At 39.3% G+C, this 24,096-nt stretch overlaps 1 protein-coding gene across 2 annotated transcripts in view; it reads left to right on the top strand.

The window, feature by feature from the left end:
* The window catches only part of CEP128 (centrosomal protein 128), a 460,860-nt gene that overhangs the window by 2,759 nt on the left and 434,005 nt on the right, over positions 1 to 24,096 (top strand). The window contains exons 3-4 of one of the 2 annotated variants that reach the window (XM_030931469.1): positions 19,318 to 19,462; positions 22,635 to 22,796. In XM_030931469.1, the coding sequence (XP_030787329.1) occupies positions 22,650 to 22,796 (147 nt within the window). In that variant the 5' untranslated portion in view covers positions 19,318 to 19,462; positions 22,635 to 22,649. The remainder of the gene's footprint in view (positions 1 to 19,317; positions 19,463 to 22,634; positions 22,797 to 24,096) is intronic. The other variant, XM_030931470.1, reaches the window with a different exon arrangement.

Below are 24,096 nucleotides of genomic sequence, written 5' to 3'. Positions count from 1 at the left end.
GCAACAGTGATGCAGCTGTTTCTATTAAACAAGAAAATGAGAACCTATTTTGTCTCAGGCACTCTGCCAGGCACCTTTTACAGGCATTATATAATTCCTTTATCAGGTTTTTACAAAGGAGGCAGTTGAGTTTCAGGTTATTTGGTTTGTTTGGGATTCTGGAACCAAAAGAGTGGTCATTGTTTCCAGGTATTCTGACTCCAAATTTCAGTCCCACCCACTGCCAAGGGGCTTCATTGCTGTCTATAAGTGCCCTCTAATAGAGTTTGATTCATATTCAACATTTTTGGGTTAAGTGTACCATATATGGCATAGTGTGTAGTTATTCGTCTCTTTCTTTCAATGTTCAAAAAGTTATATTATCTTTCTTAGTTTTTTTTTTTTTAAATATAGTGGTCCTTATATTATTATTGAGGTAAGAGATCATTGTAATTTGTGATTTCCATAAATAAATTCAACATGAATTATAATTGATAAGGGTGTAATGTTAAAAGCTTAAATTTACAACACAGATATAAAAATTCTGAACCTTTTTTTGGATTTCATATTGTGCTTCAATAAAAGGTTCTGAAACATAGAGGGGAGACACACTGTGGCCTTGCAATACTAACACTGTGTGGTGGGGTGCGGTGGCTCACACCTGTAATCCCAGCACTTTGGGAGGCTGAGGCGGGCGGATCATGAGGTCAGGAGATCGAGACCATCCTGGCTAACATGATGAAACCCAGTCTCTACTAAAAATAAGAAAAAATTAGCTGGGTGTGGTGGCGGGCACCTGTAGTCCCAGCTACTTGGGAGGCTGAGGCAGGAGAATGGCGTGAACCCGGGAGGCGGAGCTTTGTGCGCCACTGCACTCTAGCCTGGGCAACAGAGCAAGACTCTATCTCAGAAAAAAAAAAAAAAAAAAGAATACTAACACTGTGTATAAGATCAATGGTGTACAAGTTTTATAGGATTAGGCCAGGTGCATTGACTCATGCCTGTAATCCTACACTTTGGGAGGCCAAGGCAGGAGGATCGCTTGAGCCTAGGAATTTGAGAATATCTTGGGCGATATAGCAAGACCCCTTCTCTACCAAAAAAATAAAAAAATTAGCCAGGCATGGTGGCATGCGCCTTTGGTCCCTGCTACTCAGGAGGCTGAGGTGGAATGATTACTCGAGCCCAGCAGGTCGAGACGGCAGTGAGCTGTGATCACACTGCTACACTCCAGCCTGGGTGACAGAGTAAGATGCTGTCTCAAAAAAAAAAAAAAAAAAAAATTAGAATTAAATAATTTTAGAGCTGGATGGGGGTCCTATTGGGATAATTTGGTTCAGAAATTTTGGAAATAATATAAAAATAATCTAGATTTATTAGATTATTAAAAACTGTATTAGCATGTATATTATAGAATACACTATCCATGTAATGTCTCTGGGTTGAATCTGATATGAAGTAGTTTCAATACATTCATACTGTTGTATAGTGTGTTTTTTTTTTTGGTAACAACGTAGTGTTACAGGTCAGCACTTAGGATTCAACCTTGTCTCTTTTAACAGATACATAGTATCCCAGTGATTAGATACGTTTAATGTATTCTTATCCAGTGGATTTATATTTTTTTCTTACTCTTTTACAAGTATAAAAAAATTCATTCACTCTGTTGCCCCGGGTGGAGTGAATGAATGTGCTCATGGATGAATGGATGAGTGAATTAAAATTTCTGAAGAATTTCTACAGTGAAATTCTTATGCATATGTCTATACATAAAATATATCTATATATCTATATAAATATCTTCTTTTCCTAGGATAAAAGTCATAGAAATAGATTTTCTGAGTCAACATCTATGTGTATTACAGATTGATTGATTGAGACAGGGTCTCGCTGTGTCACCCAGGCTGAAGTGCAGTGGTGCGATCTTGGCTTACTGCAGCTTCTACCTCACAGGCTTGAGAAATCCTCTCACGTCGGCCTCCCGAGTAGTTAGGACTACAGGTGTGCACTACCACACCTGGCTAATTTTGTTTTATTTTTTTTTAGAGACAAGGTCCCACTATGTTGCCCAGGCTCATCTCGAACTCTTGGGCTCAAGCAGTCCTCCTCCCTTGGCCTCCCAAAATACTGTGATTACAGTCATGAGCCACTGCGCCTGGCCTGTATTATTTATTTTTACTTGTATTGCCAGGTTTTTCTCCAGAAAAGCTAATGTAGCTTTTTTTTTTTTTAATTTTTAATTTTTGTGGGTACATAGTAGATATACATGTTAATATAGATTTTTATAGTTAATACTCTTACAACAAGGTATAACTTTGCTGACCCTGTGAGGGAGAGGTTTTTTTATCTGTATAAAATAGATAGACAAGAATATCATTTTATTATTTTAATTTGCAATTATTTAGTGAAATAACAAATAGCATTTGTTAAGGTCATTTGATTTCTGTGAATTGTCTGTTTATATATCTTTTGAGTCTTTTACAACTGGACTGTTCTTTTTCTTGTGTTTTTGAAAGAGCTGATTAACCCTTTGGTTCCCATATAATGCAAATATTTTTGTGAGTTTTTCTTTTAGTTTTTAAATCTTGTTTCTGGTATCTTGTCATCACTAATTATTAATGACCCTAAGAGGCTTATCAGGCCTTTATCAGATATGCACACTTCTCTGAAATTTCTATAATGCTGGTGCTTGGAGTATTTGGGAGATGGGAATATTTGTGGTTACATGAATCCATTTAATTCATTCTGATAAACATCTTCCTTCCCTTCCCTCTCTCCCTTCCTTCCTTCCTTCCTTCCTTCCTTCCTTCCTTCCTTCCTTCCTTCCTTCCTTCCTTCCTTCCTTCCTTCCTTCCGTCCTTCCTTCCGTCCTTCCTTCCTCTCTTTCTCTCTTTCTTTCTTTCGAGATGAAGTCTTGTTCTGTCACTCATGCTGGAGTGCAGTAGTGTGATCTTGGCTCACACTACTTGTGAGCCTTGACCTCCTGGGTTTGAGTGATCCTCCCACCTTGGTCTGTCAAAGTGTTGTGATTGCAGGCATGAGCCACAGTGCCTGGCTTGATAAACATTTAGAATCTACTCTGCCGACAGGGTTTGCTATGAAACAGGTGCTGTGAATGGATGAATAAGTGCTTGTGAATGAATGTGCTCATGGATGAATGGATGAGCTTTAATTCTCTGCTTCCAGGCACTGGTCCATTTGATTCTGCCTCCTGCTCTGAGGTGCTGGAACAGGGTGGACTCCTGATGAAATCAGAGCAAAAATACAGCCTGGAACTGAGCCTGCTAGGTTTTGGTTGTGGAATAGAGATGTCTGTGTGGAAGAAAGCTTTCTACTTTTTTGAGTTTGGGCAAGTTAACTTTTGGAAGCTGTTTCCTTGCCTGTAATATTGGTTACAGCTATGTTTACTCTACAGGGCTGTTGTTGGGGTTAAATTAGTTAATACAAATAAAGTGCTTAGAACAGGGCCTGGCACAGAAACGGGCCATTTAATTGTTGAGTTATTAATATTATTGCTTATTTTTGCTTCTACCATGACTGCCACCACCACTACCATCATTATTGTATTCTTTAAAAACGATTAATTTCTGTTTCACTTAAGCTAGCTCATGTGTGTTCTGTTTTTTTGGGGGGACTCACAGCCTTAATTACAACAATAAGTACTTCATTCTTTTTTTTTTTTTTTAGACAGAGTCTCACTATGTCACCCAGACTGGAGTACAGTGGTGCAATCTTGGCTCACTGCAACCTCTACCTTCTGGGTTCAAACAATTCTCCTGCCTCAGCCTCCCAAATAGCAGGGATTATAGGCGCTCAGCACCACACCCAGCTAATTTTTGTAGTTTTAGTAGAGATGGGGTTTCACCATGCTGGCCAGGCTGGTCTTGAACTCCTAACCTCAAGTGATCCACCCTCCTCGGCCTCCCAAAGTGCTGGGATTACAGGCATGAGCCACTGTGCCCACCCAAGCCCTTTGTTCTTATCAGTTTATTTTGCTTTTAGGGAAGAGTACCTTTACTCACTGGTATACCTGTTTTTTTTTTTTGTTTTTGTTTTTTTGCCTTTTCGCCACTGCCATTTACATGTAACAAGTGTATTGATTTAAAAGTTGAGTTTTGGAAATAGTCTTCTTATCTGGATTTGAATCCTGGCTCTGCCACTTAAGCTACTTTACTTCTTTAAGCCTTAGTTCTCTTTTCTATAAAATGGGGATGATAATAATAATGTTATGAGGATTAAATGAGAGAGCGTACGTAAAGCACTTAGTACAGAAATTAGTCCATAGAAAACCATAAATCAATAGCTATTATTATTTAAATAAAGTTGAACATTATTATGCTTTTGTATAAATGTAAGCAAGTAATATATCATAGTCTTATAATTTTACAGAAAAGCAAACTCAAACAAATTTTCTTTTCTGTCTTGGTTTATGTCTGTTTCCAGTTGTGGGGTCTCCTAGTTATCTAGAAGGTTGCTTTAAGGCGTGGTTTGAGTCCAGGCTTTTCTAGCTGCTTAACTACTGGAAGTCTTAGTAGTTCTTCATTTGCAAAAAAGGGGCTACTTTGTTCATTTGAGAAGTAAACATTGTATGTGCCAAACACTAAGACACTATTCTGGAGCCTGGGAATAGATAAACAAGAGCTAGTATATGCCCTTGGGGAGGTTAGAAATCCTCTTTGTAAGGTTGGCCTGAGGTTAAGCCAAGCTTTGCAGAGATACTTGACTGTATGCAAAGTACCTTTCATACTGAGGTGCTCAGGAAATGGTGATTCTCGCGTTGGTACCTCTGATGTTCTGATTTCCAGCTATGTGCTCCAATCGTTAAATCCAGTATGTTTCTACTTTATCGATGTTTTAAAAAACATTTCCTATCGATACCTTTAATTTTAAGGTCTGCTCAATAAACTTTTGCCAAAGGATGGTCTTTGAGTTCTTAGGCAAGAAATCATTATCTTCTTCCTGACCCTTAAAATTGGCTGTGCCATAGTTTGCTGAACCATCTGGTACTGCAAAGCAGTTTTAGGATGAAGGCCATTATTTGTGTAACTTATTAAGACAGGAGGCTTGAAAGCTGGGAATTAACTGCAGAGGGTGGGGAAAGTATGTCACAGTGTTTGCAGGAAAGAAGTGTAGCAAACTCTCAGCCGGTGGTTGCACAGGACTCTCAACAATAAGTGCCTTGCTTGCGTGGATCCTAATGGTAGATAGGGCTTGTCTGAAGTCTGCCATCTTATTTCTTGTATATTGGACCTGCCTGGCATCAGAACCTCAACTATTTTGCAATCTGAGGCTTATTTCCCACACATAAATATTCCTCTCCAGCTACTAATCTCTTTCTTTCTTCACATATCCAGACTTCCTAAAAGAATGATTTATACACAGTGCTTCTGCTTTTTCACCCTCTGTTTTCTCCACAACCTGGCATCATCCTCACCTAAGCCATTTTACTGAGACTGCTTTTGATACGGTCACTAGCATTTCCAAAGGATACTTTCTGTTCCTTTTCCTACTTGACATATTTGTTGCATTCATCTCTCAGTTAGAGTTCAGTCAGCATTTGCCCCTAAACAGGCGAGACAGATGTCCCACAGTAATTTTAACAGGGAAAGTTTAACATACAGCAGCAGTTGGTAAACCATATCCCATGGGCTAAATTTAGCCTACCACAGGTCAAATCAAGTGACCCCATTCATTTATAATTGTCTGTGCTTTTGTGCTACAGCTGGCAGAGGCTAATAGTTGTGGCAGAGAAAAAGTTTGCTGACTCCTGATATAATTAACTATAAGGGGATTATCTGTAAAAGGACAGAGATGACTCTAAAGAATCCCCTGGGCTGTGAGAGAGTGCCCAAAGGAGGTATAAACTTGGAGGGGGCTCTCTTCAAGGCTGGGATTCAGACCTTGTTGGAGAAGGTGTGGCTATAGCCCCCTGAGTGGTGGAGAGACTTGCTGAGTTACTGGGTCATAGCTGATCCACAGTTGCTGGACAAGGAGGGAACACTGTTTCTAATTAAAGGCGGAGTGATGCTGGAAAGCAGGGAACCACACCACAAGTGATGGGCAGGAAACACCTCTCCAGGATGCTGGTAGGGTGAAGCAGGGGGATTGACTGTGAGGGTCAGATTCACTAAGAATCTGAGTAGGGGTTGGGTTACTGAAACTTGATGGGAAGCTGCCCAATACAGGTACTGCTGACACTTGATGGAGTTGAGTACCACTGGATATCCCTCACACAGGATGCTGAAATGAAAATGCAACAAACGGAAAACATGGAACCAGAAAGAGAAGCCCCTTCCTCCTGCAGTGTCCTTTTAAAAAATCATTATTATTATTATTATTATTTTTGGTTTCAATAGCTTTAAGGCAGGGGTCTCCAACCCGTTTGGCACCAGAGGCACTTATCATGGAGGACAATTTTTTTACAGATTGGGAGGCAGAGAGAAGGATGGTTTCGGGATGATTCAAGTGCATTGCATTCATTGTGCACTTTATTTCTGTTATTATTACACAGTAATATATAATGAAATAACTATGCAACTCACCATAGAGTCAGTGGGAGCCCTGAGCTTTTTTTTCCTGCAACTAGACAGTCCCATGTCGGGGTAATGGGAGACAGTGACACCCAAAGTGTGTTGCTTATGTCCATTCTACTCTGTCGTATCATTTTGGTTGCTGTCACTGCAGAAAACCCTGCTTCACAAAGATAGGATGTTGGCAATGGAAGCAGGCTTTCTGGTGCACAAGGCAATCTCAGGATATTTTGCCTTGACTTAAATCCAGAACATATAGAGGTTTGAAGTTGTTTCACACATACTTTTAAGGCCAGAGTCATTTGCAGTCTCAAGAAGTTGATCCTCTTCTAGCATGGACAAAGTTGATTCACCTGGTTTATTTACAAGTGGGTTGCGGAGCCATTTCTTCCCAATTTGGGGATCTTTGGTGGTTGAGAAGTATGTTGGTCTGTTCTCATGCTGCTGCAAAGAAATACCCAAGACTGGGTAATTTATAAAGGAAAGAGGTTTAATTGACCCACAGTTCCACATGGCTGCGGAGGCCTCAGGAAACCTACAATCATGGTGGAAGGGAAGCAAACACGTCCTTCTTCCCATGGCACCAGGAGAGAGAAGTGCCAGGCAAAGGAGGAAAAGCCCCTTATAAAACCATCAGATCTTGTGAGAAGTCACTACTGTCACGAGAACAGCATGGTGGGTAACTGCCCCCATGAGTCAATTACCTCCCACCAGTCTCTCCCACGACACATGGGTATTACGAGAACTACAAATCAAGATGAGATTTGGGTGGGGACACAGCCAGACCATATCAGGAAGTAATGCTCAAACTCCTTTGAAAGCTGACATAGATGATCATACACCAGCTGGGAGAAGGGAGGCCCTGGCTCAGTCTCTTTCAAAATCTCTGCTAATATTTGAAACATGTCAAAACTCCCAATGTTCACTGGTTGCCCCCATAAATCTAGTTTGGTTTTGAATGCATCCACTTTATCTGCTGATTAGTGAACACAGTTGCCATTTTCCCATGAAGGGACAGATTGAGTTTGTGGAGCAGGTTGAATTTTAATATGTCACACAAGTAAACAAGTTTTGCAACCCATTCCGTGTCACTGAAATGTGCTGCCAGTAGTGACTATTTCTAAAAGAGCTCTCTGGAGCGGCTCTTGTAACTCAAAATCTCTGGCCAGTGACCTACCTTTAGAAAGTTATCTCACTTCTGTGTATAAGAGATGACGTGTGTACTCCGCATCTATCTCCTCACAGAGCTGCAAGAACAGACATGAGTTAAGGGCATGTACTTTAATGTGACTGATAATTTTAATCACATCCTGCAAAACATTGTTAAGTTCAGGTGACATTTTTCAGCTACCCAGCATTTCTCCATGGATGACACAGTGCATAGACTCATATTCAGAAGCACTCTCTTTGACTTGAGTAGTGAAACCAGCAAGCCATCCAGTCATGGCAGCTGCTTTGTCTGTGCACATACCGACACAAAATGGCCAATTTGGTTTTCCTGATATGTAATCATTCGAAGACTTTAATAGTTCTGCAGCTGTGGTGTTGGTTGGGAACAAAAGTACACATCACATCCTCATGTATATCCTCCTGAAAAATATATCGCATAAAAACAAGCATTGGTGCCTTATTGTCAACACTGATAGGCTCATCAACCTGGACTACATACCACGATGACTCATTAATCCTCTTTAACAATTGTACCTCAATATTCTCTGTTATTTATCAATTCATCTAGTTGTAGTGCTAGCTAAAAGAGGAACATGTGCCACCTTTTGAACTGCAGTCTCTCCTAAAAGTTCACGACAAATGTCCTTAACAGCAAGCAGGTCAACTCTTCACCAGTAGTAAAGGACTTCTTAGCTTTAGCAATGTGGTTAGCCACTAAGAATGATGCTCGCAGTGCACATGCATTTGATGAAGTGGTGACCTTCAATAATTGCTTCTGTTCTTCGTGTTCATGTTTTCATGTTTTTTCCTTTGAAAAACTCCAAAGACTTGTCTTTTAATGCAGGGTGCATGGTCTCCATGTGGTGAAGCAGTTTTGAAGATTTCATGGCTTTATTGCATAGCTGGTCACCACATATGCAAAGCAGGCTTGGAGAAGGTGAATCACCTGTTGCAATGAACTCTTAATTTAAGTAGGACTCTTGGTAATTTTTTTAAATATAGTTTTCTTTTTTGTTGGCACTTTTAGCATCTTCTGCTGTCCCGTCATTGGGTCTTTCCTCCTTTTCAAAGAAGCTCTCCAGTGACGTTTGGTTTTTACTCATTTTGGCTAGGGTTAGCTTGTGGGCTTACCAAAACAGTGACTGAGACAAGCGCATAGTGCAGGAAAGAGGTATGGACAGAAGTGGTAAATAAAAGAATGGACAGGCCACGTGCAGACTGAAGTAAGTATCAGATTCTGACTTAAAGCCTGCCGCCAGATGCAGCTTGTCACTTGCTACTCACTGTAGGGTTTTGATATGAGTCTGCAAGCCATAGATTTACTACGGTCTCTGTGCAGTCAAACCTCTCTGCTAATGGTAATCTGTATTTGCAGCCGCTCCCTAGGAATGGAATCACCACCTCAGCTCCACCTTGGGTCATCAGACATTAGATTCTCATAAGGAACACACAAACTAGATCCCTCGCCTGCACAGTTCATAGTAGAGCTTGTGCTCCTAGGACAATCTAATGCCACCGCTGATCTGACAGAAAGTGGAGCTCAGGTGGTAACACAAGTGAAGGGGGGCGGCTGTAAATACAGATGAAGCTTTGCTCACCTACCCACTGCTCACCCGCTGCTGTGCATCCCAGTTCCTAACAGGCCATGAACTGGTAGTGGTCCTTGGCTCATGGCTGGAGACCCCTGCTTTAGGGTATAAGTGGTTTTTGGTTACATGGATGAATTGTATACTGGTGAAGTCTGGGATTTTAGGCACCTGTCACCTGAGTAGTGTACATTGTACCCAATGGGTAGCTTTTCATCCCTCAACCCCCTCTCACACTGCCCCCTTCTGAGTCTCCAGTGTCCACCCTACCACTCTGTATGTCTTTGTGTACCCATAGCTTAGCTCCCACTTATAAGTGAGAACATGAAATATTTGGTTTTTGATTTCTGAGTTGCTTAGAATAATAGCCTCCAGTTCTAACCAAGTTGCTGCAAAATACATTATTTTGTTCTTCTTTATGGCTGAGTAGTATTCCCATGGTATACATATGTACCACATTTTCTTTATGCATTCATCAATTGATGGGCATTTAGGTTGATTCCATATCTTTGCAATTGTGAATTGTGCTGTGATAAACATAGATGTGCAGCTGTCTTTTTGACATAGTGACTTATTTTCCTTCGGGTAGATACCCTATAGTGGGATTCCTGAATCAAATGATAGATCTACTTTTAGTTCTTTGAGAAATCTCTGTACTGTTTTCCGTAGAGGTTGTACTGATTTACATTTCCAGCAGTAGTGTATAAACATTCTTTTTTCATTACATTGATACCAGTATCTGTTGTATTTTGACTTTTTAATAATGGCCATTCTGCTGGAATAAGGTTGTCTTATTGTGGTTTTCATTTGCATTTCTCTGATTAGTGACATTGGTCTTTTTTTTCATATTTGTTGGCCATTTGTATATCTTCTTTTGAGAAATGTCTATGTCATTTGCCCACTTTTTAATAAGATTACTTTTTTTCCCCAATATGTTTGAGTTCCTTGTAGATTCTGGATATTAGTCCTTTGTTGGATACATAATTTGCAAGTATTTTCTCCCATCCTGCAGGTTGTTTATTTACTCTGATGATTATTTCTTTTGCTGTGCACAAATTTTTTAGTTTAATTAGGTCCCATTTATTTATTTTTGTTTTTGTTGGGTCTTAGTCATAAATTTGTTGCCTAGGCCAATGTCCAGAAGAGTTTTTCCTAGGTTTTCTTCTTAAGTTTTTGTAGGTTTAGGTCTTAAATTTAAATCTTGAATCCATCTTGAGTTAATTTTGTATATGTAGAGAGACAGGGATCTATTTTCTTTCTCAGGAAGACCTATGATTCTTAGGTTTGGCCATTTTATGTAATTCCATATTTCTTGGAGATTTTCTTCATATCTTTTCATTCTTCTTTCTTTATTTTTGTCTGATTGATTTACTTAGAAAGCCTTGTTTTCGAGCTCTGAAATTCTTTCTTCTTCTTGGTCTGGTCTAGTGTTAAGAGTTTTTGCTGCATTTTGTAGTTCCCTAAATGTGCCTTTCACTTCCAAAAGTTCTCATTTTTTTTTCTTTGAAGTGTCTATCTCTTTAGAACATTTTTCATTCATGTTCTGAATTGTTTCATTGATTTCTTTATGTTGGTTTTCACCTTTCCCTTTTATCTTCTTGAATAACTTAATAATCAATCTTTTGAATTTTTTATCTGGTATTTCAAAAATTTCATCTTGGTTTGGATGCATTGCTGGACAGTTAGTGTGATCTTTTGGGAGTGTTATGGAACTCTGTATTTTCATATTGCTAGAATGATTTTTCTAGTTTCCTTCTTATTTGGGTAGACTGTTTCTTCTAATTATTTTTGAATTTGTTTTTGATTGGACAGGGATTTTTAAGAACTTTCTTCTCCCCCCTGCCCTGCCTTGAGGGTATGACTTTAATGTTTATAGTTGATTGTCACCTAGTTTTGGCTTTGGGTGTTTCAATGCCAAAGACTCTGTATGAATTTCCTGGTTATAGAAAATCTTTGCGTGATGGCTTTCTCTGATGCTGGTTATAGTAGCAATGTGCTGGGTTTGTGAACAGGTTTACTCTCTCCTGTGGGGCTGGAGTGAGAAATCTTATGACGCTTACCTCATTCCTCAGTGGTATGCACTAAAATTTTTTTTTCTTTTTTCTATTGTTTTATTTACTGGGTTGAACAGTTCAGGCTATAGGCCAGTAGGAGGTACCCATGGTGAAAAACAGCTAAAGCGGTTGGGTAAATGCAGTATCCCAGTGGTGGGCAGAGGCCACAGCCTTGACAGAGATGGCTGGGGAAACTCTCAGTGAAATGCACTGAGGTCTTTTTGTGGGCAAGGGAGGGAGCCACCACAGCCTCCCTTCCGGGCCACCGGGAAAGTGATCCATCTCCCAGTCACACTCTGCACACTCTGCTCTGACTATTCCCATTAGACAGGCACCTCTTTTCATCTGTGTAGAGGGGGATTGTGACTCTGGCTCTCTTGCAAGCCTGAACCTGGAGGACACTCCTCTTGTGGGGATGCAGCCACTCTGAAGTGTTATGGAAAGGCTGTCTACAGATGCACCCATGCTATGCTCCTGTGGGAGGAGCCCCAGCTGTATCTGCAGTGCTGAGTGAGGGGGAGAAAAGTCCCCTTCTCCAAGATCCTTCATGAGCACCAAGGCTGCCTGACAATTGGGGTAGAGCCGCATACTTTCCCTACTGAGCCCAGCACTGCACCTGTGCCTCTGCTAAAAGAAACTTCCCACAAGTGGAAAGTTCAGGGACTCAGAGCCTGCAGTCTGGTTTCTTTTGTCCGACGGAGTGTCTGCCCTCTTAATGTGGTATGCTCCCCCTTACCCTAGGAGTAGCAGTTTCTGAGGGCCAGACTACTATGAATCTTGCTGCTGCTCTGGTTCTAGCCACCTCATGGGGCTGCCACACTCTAGACTGGTGCTGGAGAATGTCCACAAGGGATCCACTGCTGTGAACTGTCCTCCAGTTTCCCAACAGTGAGTACTAGCATGGCTCTAATGGGGGTGAGAGGAGAATGACACACTCTGTGAGATTTCCTTGGTTATAAATAGCCTTAGTGTGTTGGCTTTCTCAAATGCCAGCTGTAGTAGTAATGTACTGGGCCTGTGGACAGACTCAAGGCCTCCTGGTTAACCAGGGTGATGCAGGCAATGGTGGTAGCTGAGGTCATGCATAATGTTTTCTCTTCCTGAGCACTATGATGTCCCTGCAGATATTGTAATGGGCTGTGCTGGTTTGCTTCCAGCCTGTAGGTAGTGCTTGCAAAAGAGCACCAGTTGCACTATTAGTGGTGGGAATTGTGCTTGCCTTATGTTACCCAGGGGAGGTACTCTGGTGTCTCAGGCAATGGGTGGGGACCATGAAGCATGCAAAAGTCTCTGTCGTGTTAGGCTACCAGAGTAGGTGGATGGGCAAAGCTAGTCGGAGCTGGGTCAGGCAAGTCCACACTCTGGCTCCCCACATTCGAGTGCAAACAGTGGCCCCGATAGGGATTAGAGGACAGTTCCCTGGTCACAGGGGTAATGTTCCGGGGAGGAACACAGCTACCTCTGCTGTACAGAAAAATCCACAAGGGGAAGGATGGGGTGGCAGGTGGCAGTAAGCCCCTCTTAGCTCCCATGAACTTGGCAAGGCAGATCTCATACCCACGGTGTTAGCAGTAGCTAGCTGGGTTCCAGGCAGCCCTCAAAACTGTCCCAAGCCGTAAGTGTTCCCAACTGACACAGAAACCAGCTTTTAGGTCATGCACCTCCTGGTCAGCCCGTGAAGTAGAAGCTCCCAGGTCCTGTGCCTGCAGCTCTAGCACACTTTCTGCCCACCCCTCGGTTCTGACCAAGGGCGTTTGTCCCCACTAAAGATTATATCACAGGTCTCAGTTGGGAGCTTCTCTCAACCTGTGACCACTGCCTCAGTTAACCAGCAGACTTCAGGTGAGGTCCCTGGTGAGGTAGGATCAGGAATGGCTTACCTCTGTCCCTGCTTGGGTCTGGGAGTAAACATGGTTTGATGCTGCTCCTTTTCATAAAACCTCACTGCTCACTAAGTCAGCACCAGCGCTGAGTAGGGTTAAGGTGTTCTCCTGTGGCCTGGATTGCTCGGCTCCCCAGTGGGAGAGTGTATCATGGAGGCAGTCTCTCCCCACTCATGCTCTGGCAACTACCAGTTTTCCTCCTGGTTTATCGTGTAGACTACTGCCCACTGCTTCTTTCAAAGGGTTTGTGGTTTCTTTCAGTGTTTTTAAGTTCCTGTGTTGCTTCTTGGAAGAAAGTTCGTAGCATGACTTTCTGCACACTATTTTGTTTTTCCAAGTGGGAGAGGCATGCCAACGATGCCTCCACTCCACCGTCTTGGAGTTAAAACAACAACAACAACAACAACAAAAAAACAACCCTTCCAATGCTTTCTATGACAAAGTTTAACATTATGCTAGCTACAAAGGAGAAATATTTAAAGACCTTAGCTCTATTTGTGAAGAGCAGACAATGAAGGATGGATTTGGAGTTGAAAGGCAATTCATTGATTACTGGGAAATTGTAACAGTTTTTTTTCTTGCTGTTTTGAAACCCTTCTTTTTATAACTTCTGTTATACAGTTTCCCCTAGTTTTCCACCTACTTTTCATGTTTCTTCTCAATCTCATTTGCCACCTCCTCTGTCTGCTTTTTGTATATTGGAGTTCTTCCAGGGTTTTCTTTGGTTGCACTTCCTTTCTCACTGTGCATTTTTTTCTTGGTGATCTTATCCACCCCTATACTGATGACTATCAAATATTTCCTTAGACTCACATATCCAGTTGCTTATTAGACATCTTTAGTTTGGTATTTCCTCCCTGAAACACAAATTGATCCTCTCTTTGTAATTGAAGCTTAGACAAGTTCAATTTAGAACATACGTTCTCCTAAAAGCTCTTTCTTTTCATTGATTTCTTTGCTCAGTTTAATAGTTCAGCATCCATCCAGCTACCAAAACCTGGAACTTGTGATTCATCTTTTACTCTTTTACCTTGCCCTCAGAGTTAATTCATCCCTGCTACACTTCATCTCCGCTGCCAGTGGCTTAGGTGCCCACCATTCATTACCTAATAGATTGCAACAGCCTCCCAGCTGTTCTACTGTTGATGCGCTTATTACCATGTTACTCCCCACTCAGGATTCTTCAGTTTTTTTTCTTTAGTTATAGTAGTGGCTTTCAAGTGTTTTTATTTTCTTTTGAAAATAGTAGAATCATTGAAAAAAACCCATGAAACCATAGCATGAAAATCAGATGAGGACAGAACTTCCCTGGTAGAAGGATGCAAGAGCTGAGCTTATTTGGATCCTGTCTACTTTTCTCTGAGACAGTTTTTAATTGGATCCTATTTCCTTGTCTCATCCACCTGTCAAACTTATGTGCATCCTTCAAGATGAGTGGAAAAATCCTAACCTGGCTCCCCAAGGATTTTGTTGTATTACTTAGCTCACCATTTATAATACACTTAAAAGTCTTTCTCTCCTGTCAAAGACTATGACTTATTTGTTTACTTTCATCTTTCATTTCTAAATGTAGTGACAACTCATTACATGATGAAAAATCAATTTAAGTTTCTGATTCTGTTTCCTAATGTATTATGTTCACTAACATAACAGAACTGACTGGTGGACTGGACAGTTTTTGATTTTGATCTTTTATAAATTTGCCAAAAGGCTTTGAGCAGATGAAGTTACAGAAGAGCACCGATGTAAAGAAGACAGGTACAATTGTTAACTGTTTCTACATGGTAATGTCTGCTGGCTTGTTAACTTTTTCACTTGAAGGATGAGGCAAAGCTCTCAAGTCCTACAGCTATTGAAACTCTATTAGTCCATTTTCACACTGCTTTAAAGATACGACATGAGACTGGGTAATTTACAAACGAAGAGGTTTAATTGACTTACAGTTCCGTATGACTGGGGAGAGAGACCTCATGAAACTTACAATCATGGCGTAAGGTGAAGGGGAAGCAAGCTTGGACCTTCTCATATGGTGGCAGGAGAGAGAAGAGTGAGGAGTGAAGAAGGAAGAGCCCCTTATAAAACCATCAGATCTTGTGAGAACTCACTATCATGAGAGCAGCATGGAGGAAACTGCCTCCGTGATCCTGTCACCTCCCATCAGGTCTCTCACTAAATGCATGGGGATTATGGGGATTACAATTTAAGATGAGATTTGGGTGGGGACACAAAGCCTAACCATATCAGAAACAGTAAGACATACATTCTAAAATTTGAACTTTGTTAATGATTAAGTGTGAAATACACTCTCAATTTTCCCTTACCCGCTACATACCAACACAATTACCTTGAACATCTTCTTTGAGGACAATTACCTTAGACAGGGACAGCTGAGGCACTTGGAGGCCACAGAAGCAATCACCTACTTAACATGCACTAGTCAATCTTTGTGAAATATCACCCCTGATGCTGGGTGCTTATCTTTTATGGAACAGCTTGCAAATCCTAATTGTTTTAAACTGGCTCAGAGGAAAAGAGATTTGAGAATCAATAAATTACAGCTCTCATACATACAAATGTGCATCATTATAATGAAGACAATCTGATGGCTCTTTAGGTCAAATAACAAAAGAGGTGGACTTGAGTTTGTAAATGCTCATTGCCAATCCTCTTATTACAAGGGTTGAATGCAGTTTTACTCTCTTTAGTTGCAGTATTCAAGTTTGCATATGGGCATTTGTTTTAGATGGATAGATCCTCAGTGGGAGCGAATTGATGAGGATTCGTTATTTGCTCTGGTGGCTGTATTTTTTCTTTTTAAGGTTCATTAAGACAGAAACAACAATATTTATGCCTTTAAATACTGATTTGTTAGGAGCAGCTAAATAAACTATTCTAAGAATTGTAATATCAGACCCAGAGCTTGCTCTAAGATTCCAGACTTTCTCCCAAGGTCAGCCATCTTAGTCTGCTCTAGAGATTTGGAAAAAGCTCACGTCTGAAAAGTAGACAGCACAAATCTTGTTGCTTTCTTGTTAATAAGAAATTTTGTTGTACCAGCAGGTGGTAGTAAGCTGCAGAAGAGTGTTTACTGTTTTTTTTTCCAGTTGAAAGAAATACCTACCTTTCTCAGCTTTAACCAGAATTTAGGTATTTCTATTTCTTTAAATTGTTATTCAAGAGTTTGGTCATTCTTCAAATTTAGCAGTTCTTCCTTTTCTTTCATCAGTGTGTGATGCTGAAATTTCTTATGATAATGAGGATAAATTTCTTATCTAATTGAACTTTTTTCTTTTAAATCTTTAAAGACAATGATGAAGATTTTCCTTGAGCATACATAAATGTTTTTTTCTGCTAGTCTTAATAATTCTTCTTTGGGCTTCAAATTATAATAGTGATTAAATATAACTTGTGAACCATTTTTAATTTGTTTTCCAAAGTAGAATTTGATTGCATAGGTGATGTTGCTACACGTTAGTATATTTTTATATCCTCCAATTTTTACGTTCATTCTAGTATTTTAGAATGTTTCTTTAAGTGAGTCATCTTTGAATCTAGTAACTGCACTTCAGTAAAACTACAAAGAGAAAATAATATAAATTAAAAGAAATTTTCTTTTAATTCATAAACTCGTGATAAATGTTTCCTTTGGTCAGTGAATGCTCTTCAGTGTGAAATAGTAGAGATTGGCCCTGTGATCGGCTCATTTCTTCAGCTCATCAGTTGGTGAGAACTAGTGGCATGGCCCTACCTAGGTAGATGCCAGGGGACTAGGAAATAAGGTCAAGAAGTTGCCAGGGAGGAAAAGGACACAGTTACCAAGAAAATGGAAGTTCTGAATATAGAGCTTTTATTTAATTAAATTTTCTGGGTAGACAGCCTGTTAATCTGCTGTCAGCCTATTAATCTGCTATCTCTGAAGAGATCTTTAAATTTGTTTAATTTGTTTTTGTTTCTTTTAAGCACACATTATAGTTTTCTCTCTGATTATACATTAATGCAAATCATTGTAGAAAATTCATGAAATGTAGGAATTTTTTTTTTTTTTTTTTTTTGAGATGGAATCTCGCTCTGTCGCCCGTGCTGGAGTGCAGCAGCGCAATCTCGGCTCACTGCAACCTCTGCCTCCCGGGTTCAAGTGATTCTCCTGTCTCAGCCTTCTGAGTAGCTGGGATTACAGGTGCATGCCTCCATGCCTGGCTAATTTTGGTATTTTAGTAGAGATGGGGTTTCACTGTGTTGTCCAGGCTGGTCTCGAACTTCTGAGCTCAGGCAATCTGCCTACCTTGGCCTCCCAAAGTGCTAAGATTACAGGCATGAGCCACTGTGCCCGGCCGGAATGTTTTTGAAAAAACAAATCAGCTATAAACTCTAGATAGTAAATCTATTTTTGTTCCGTTTCTCCCCACTCCCCCTCTATCTCTGCCTTTCCCCATACCTCTAAATTTATATATTGGTTGTCCTAGCTTATTTTTTGTTGTTTATAAGAGAATACCTGAAACTGGGTAATTTATAAAGAAAAGGGCTTTATTTCTTTCAGTTACGGATGCTGAGAAGTCCAAAGTTGAGGGGCTGCATCTGGTGAGAACCTTCTTACTGGTGAGGACTGTCTGCAGAGGCCTGAGACAGCATAGGGTATCACCTGGTGAGGTGGCCAAGTGTACTTCTTTGGTCTCTCTTCTTATAAAACCACCAGTGCCCACTAATCCATTACTCTGTGTATAGATTAATCCATTCATAAGGGAGGAGCCTTCATGACCCAATCACCTTTTGAAGGTCTTACGTCTCGATACTGCCTCATTGGGGATTAGATTTCAACGTGAATTTTGGAGGGGACATTCAAACCATAGAACTGGTCATTTATATACACATACAGATAACATATAACATTTATTATGAAATTGGAATTCATGCCTTTATCCCATGCTTTGTCATTAAATGTTCTTCAGAAACAAATTTTTTAATGTCTGTTCATTGTATAGATATACCTTAGTTTAACCATTCTTGTATTTTGAAATTTGAGAATTCGAGTTGTTTTTATTTTGCCTCTATTACCGTAAATATTTTTGTATATAAATTTCTGTATGTATTCTGAATGATTTTATTAGGAGAAATTTTTGGAAGTGTAATTACCAGGGCAAAGGTATAAGCTCTTCTTGATACTTATTACCTGCTGACATCCAGACAAGTTATTCAAATTTGCATGTTCCCATTAGGAAAGTGTAGAAGTGCTCCTTCCCCTACAACCTCGCTAACCATAGATGTTACCATTTAACAGAAAACAATTACATAGTCTAGAAAAGCATCTTATTGTTTAAATTATATTTCTTAGATTATTAGGTTAAATGTCTTTTCATGGCCCTGAATATTTGTTTCCTTATGTGACCACTCTCAATATGTTTTTATTGACATGAAATGAAATAATAGGTAAACTTTAATTGAGGAAAATATTTTCAGAGGCCTGGTCAGTTTTCATTAATGCCAATGATATTACTATTTATCATTCTTTTCTAAAATTAGTTTTTAGTTATAGTGTAAAATAATACATTGTTAATGACAAAAGAAGAGTGCATAATTGACGCTTATTGCTTTGTACTTTTCTTTTTGAGTCAGTTATATTAAGGGGCTCTCAGGATTTTCATGGCCTTCCATGTATTCTACTGTAGGTTCTGATTATGTGGTGTGAGCCTCTTGCCAACTTCAGCGGCCACTCCATTCTCATCTGCTTCTCCCTCCATCAGTCCTGTGTCTGGGGTGTAGTGGTGTTGGCTGATGATAGATTGGTGACTCTTGGTAAGGATGGACTTCTGCCACTATAGCTGCCTTCTGTGTTGTGGCATGAAGGGTTAGTTAGGTGCTCTGTTAGTTAGCTAAGGGAATCATGTTTGACCTTGTGTTGTCAGTAATAGTGGAAGAAAATGCCAGATTTTTATCAACAGTGAAAATAATCTAACTTCTATTTTTTATTGTAATGAGATTTTAAAATTTTACTTAGTTTTACATTTATGAAACGTATGTAATTAAAGCCCTTAGATAGTTGCTGAATGTTTCATATGCTTAAAAAAAGCCATGCAAATTTCTCAGATATATCTCATCTTAAATCTTGATGTCTCTGCAGGAGTTCCATCAGATGCAGGAGTCTGAACATCTTTTATTGCTTACAGTAACTTAACTTTATAGCTGAAGACTTTGTGTGTGTGCTAGTGAAACTCATGCCGGAACGTGTGATTCTGTCTTAGTAAAAGTATGTAATCCTAGTGGGGGTAAGTGAGAGATCATTCTTTTTTCTTGTATTATATGACTGTTGGAGATAATTTATGTTTATGTTGTTCTTAATTTTATTTTATACCAGTAAGATTTTCTGCTTTAGAGTTAAATTCAGATGCCCCCATATCTTTACTTGTTAATATTTATCAATTCAGTGCAGTGTGTTTTTTATAAAAAAAGACTTTGAGGTACCCATGCCTGTGGGAATAGTATAAAAACAGCCTGGAGAGTTATACATGAAATCATGCTAGTGATTATCCCTGAGAAAATGGGGCAGGAGTAGTACTGGGTGAAGGAGGGGTGGCTGGAAGGTACTAAGACTTTATTTACAGTGTTCTAAATATTTTACTAAAAACTCTCAAAGGTACATCTGTCAGAATGATAGTATTTATTAGTTCTTAGTGGTAGATACATGCATGTTTACTTTATTAGTCTGTACTGTTTTATATCTTAAATATTGTCCCCAAATTTCAGTTATAATTATTTTTAGTCATCTTGAAACTTAAATTGTCTACGTAGTAGAATTGTCTGACATGCCATTTATATCTGGTGAAGTTGTCTTCAGATAACTGATTATTATTAAAATTTTGTTACTCTTAGAAATATCACGTTATCTCAAAAACAGTTATTTTGTTTCTTGTTCTCATTAACAACTGTTATAGTAAGCACATTGGCTTTTTCAATATTAACTTTTTATTCTGCCTGATTTCTTATCTTCAGTGATTTATTAACTTCAATCTAGTTTCCACAATTATGACTTGTTAAAATGAAAATTGTTATGCTTTAAGCTATAGAATTTTGATATGAAAGAGACAGATGCCAGGCATAATTATTATTTTCTCTTATATAAGGGATAAAAGGAATAAGGAAACAGAAATCCCTTTATCTGGGACCCATGGATTGATTTGTTTCAGGGCTTTATTAAATGTATTAGTATAGATATGTCACTTAGTTTTTTTCCTGGTGCCTAGTTAAGATTTTTATATTATTACTTGATATTTCCCTTTTTTCTTGATATTTTTATGCTAACATGAAATGAAAGGGAGTTGAGGAGACTATAGACACATGTAGGCTCTGGCCGGCACCTGCAGTCTTTAGCACTTTTTGTTAATTGTTAAGATTGTTAACTCTTCGGATAAATGGACAGCAGAGCACAGTGGGAAGAACATAGTATTAAGGACAGAGAAAGCCAGCTGAATCTTGGTTTTGCATTCTACTTATAATTACTGTAGGGAGTTGCATGTTATTTTATATCTGTTAGCTGTAGCATATCCCCTATAAATTGGGGGTTAATAGTGTTCGCTTTAATAAGTTGTTATGAGAATTAAATTGGGTTGCTTTACATAAGCATCTGCGTAGTAACTGGCAGAATAGCAGGTTCTTACAAAATGTTGATCTTTTCCTGCCTTCACGAATGGGAAATGCTTGATGGGAAGTACTGTAACTTAGAGTGAAAGATGTTAGGTTACGTGGCGTAGACTTATGAGATGCATACAAGTCATTTCCTGAGTTTAAAAGGTGAACATTATATGTAAGATGTCTTTTCTTCTAAAGAAAATACTTTTTTCCTTTGGACTTAAGCAATTGTGAGCCAGGAAAAGCAAAGCCAAGCAGTTGCTTCAGTCTTAATTTCTTGTTCATGTTTCCTTATGGTGGGAGGGAGTGACACCATGGGTACTATACCTTTGTACTTATATGTAGGAGAAGACAGGCAAGAACCAGAGAAGACAAATGCAGAAGGAAGTTAAGAGCTCTGGGCAGAGGAGAAGCATGGGTGTTCTCTAACCCTGTCTTAGCTAGTGTGAATAAGTTGGATATTTCACTGATTCTTTTTTTTGATACAGCAGTAACAGACTATATTTCATTTTAAAAAACCTAAGCTTATGGCAAGGTTTCTTGCTTGTTTATTTATTCATTTAGTTATATTTCATCTAATATTTTAAAAGCACAATTGCTTTCATTAAATGCTTTAGGACATGTACACGTTTAGCAAATTCTCTTTATTTTCTCCTTAAATGTATGATCAGTGTACTTCCAGATGCATTCAGAATATAGATCCTGGAAGTCTAAGATACTCTATTATTCAAGAAATGTTTCCTCAGGAGACTGAGGCAGGAGAATCGCTTGAACCCGGGAGGCGGAGGTTGCAGTGAGCCAAGATCACATCACTGCACTCCAGCTTAGGTGACAGAGTAAGACTCCATCTGAAAAAACAAAACAAAAAAAAGAAATGTTTTATCACACTGTATTGAATCAGCCAGCAAAATGGCCATGTAGATTTTAGAAATATTCTAGCAATTAATGTTAAAGTAACATTAACCCACCATTAAGTAGAAAATGAAATTATTGGGATACTCAATACACTTTCACTTTTTATCAGTTGAGTTTCTCTGATGGTTCTTTGTTCTGAACTTATTTAGTTTCTTCAACTTCTGTTAAAAGCTTTCCTGAAACTTTTGAGATTCTCTTGCATGAAATAATTTTTTAAATGCATTAAATAGAAAACTGAGGTAAGGATGGAAGAAAAGCATGTTTAGAGAATTATCTACTGATGCCTATACTCAGGATGTCCGGCTTTCTATTTTGGTGGAGATATTGAAGATGCCACCTTCTCACGTATCTGTTATTGTAGAATTTGGACCTGTATTACAGCATTTGTTTAATTCTACTGTATTTTAAATCAAGGTGCATGAGAGTTGTCAGTGTACACTGAATGAGACCGTCTTATTGTAGGTCATGCTGTGTGTCTTTACCTATGTTCTTATAGTAGAGTGGACATTAGGCAAATATTAAGATACCTGCCGTTCCTAACTTTAGACAATACCTGTGTTTTTCTCATCTACCTTACGGTGTTGTTGGTAGGATTAAGTGAGGTACTTTTAAAATTTGGAAGCATTGGATGAATCCAAGGGATTATTATCACTGGACTTGTAAACATGACCAAAATCATATCTGAGGAATTGCTCCCTTAAAGCAGAGAAAACAAAGGAGGGAGAATTACATGGGGAAGTGACTTCTTGTGTTTTTAAGCTATGTATGTAGAAATTACAGTGTACAAAATAACTAATGGGTTGAACATCGACAAGAGATCAAAAGTAAATAGTTATATTAGTCTTATTTCTATGCTTTTTCCTGTTTCATTAACCTTGACCTATATTTATTTCAAAGGATTTGTGTACATCAATGGCAGAATCATCCAGCGAATCAGATCACTTTCGCTATCGTGACCGATTGAGTCCATGGGCTGCCAGATCAGCTCACAGGGGAGCTCGAAGTCTTCCTACAGTAGAAGTTACCGAGAAGGTCAACACTATAACAAGTACTTTACAGGTTAGTTTAACAATGGTTGCATTTAATAGTATTTAAATAGTTTGAGCTGCTTAATAGTTTCAGTCAGTGGGTTAATTTTCTTGCTGCTGTAACAAATTACTGCAAAGCTAATGTCTTAAAACAACACAAATTATTATCTTAAAGTTTCATATGTCAGAAGTCAACACTGGTCTCATTGCGTCTTGGAGTGTTGGTTGGGATGTGTTCCTCTCTGGAGGCCCTAAGGGAAACATCTATTGCTTTGCCTTCTCTGGTTTCTAGAGGCTGCTCACGTTTCTTGTCTTGTGGCTGCCTTCCCTCATCTTCAAAGCCAGCAGGGAAGGGTTGGAAGGGTCAAGCCCTTCTCACATCCTATGACTTTACTTCTCCTGCCTCCCTTTTCCTTTTTTACGGATGTTGGTGATTTCATTGGGTCCACCCAATAATCCAGGAGAAACTCTCCATCTAGAAGTCTTCAGTGTAATCACATTTGCAAAATCCCTTTTGCCATGTAAGGTATACATACACAGGTTGCAGGGATTAGGACTTGGATATCTTTGAGGGCCACTATTCTGCCTATGACAGATAGTTGGTAAAGATATTTGAAATATGTGATAGGTGATGGAGAGTGTTTTAGGATAAAGCAGTATTTCTAAATAAAATATTGTGAGAGTGAAACCAGTATAAATGATGATAGTTTAGCTTCTCATGGGCATGTGCCTTTAGAGAAATTGCTCATTTTGGTGAGGTAGATTATTTGTGGATGAAAATAAAGAGATTCCATTTTGATGTAGAGGCTAATTTTTGCCAGTATTTGGAGGTTTGAGTTAAGGCATTTTGCTTCTTTTTCTTAGAAAGGGCTTTAGAAAAGAGATGGGGGAAGGGTAACATAGCTATATGGGAAAAAAGAAAACTCAGAATGTATTTCCTACTCATTAATCCCTTACCTTTGCCTTAGCCTGGCTAAGCATGGATTTTGGCTTTTAATTGCTTTGGATTAGTATGCTTAGATAAGAAGAAGATAATTTTTGGTGGCGAAGGCATGCTTTGATTTGAAAACCAGAAGACCTATCCTTTTTAAACTTATTTAAAGTAACATCATGGGCTGGGCTGGGCATGGTGGCTCATGCCTGTAATCCTAGCACTTTTGAAGGCTGAGGTAGGAAGATCACTGAGCCAGGAGTTTGAGACCAGCTTTGGCAACATACGTAGACTCTGTCTATACACAAATTAAGAAAAAAAAAAATTAGCTGGGCATAGTGGTGTGTACCTGTAGTCCCAGCTAATCAGGAAGTTGAGGCAGTAGAATTCCTTGAGTCCA

Source organism: Rhinopithecus roxellana, chromosome 5 (genome assembly GCF_007565055.1).
Source record: "Rhinopithecus roxellana isolate Shanxi Qingling chromosome 5, ASM756505v1, whole genome shotgun sequence".
In the NCBI taxonomy this organism is placed as follows: domain Eukaryota; kingdom Metazoa; phylum Chordata; class Mammalia; order Primates; family Cercopithecidae; genus Rhinopithecus; species Rhinopithecus roxellana.
Note: the sequence above shows the minus strand (reverse complement) of the source record. Positions and strands in the feature narration are given on the sequence as shown.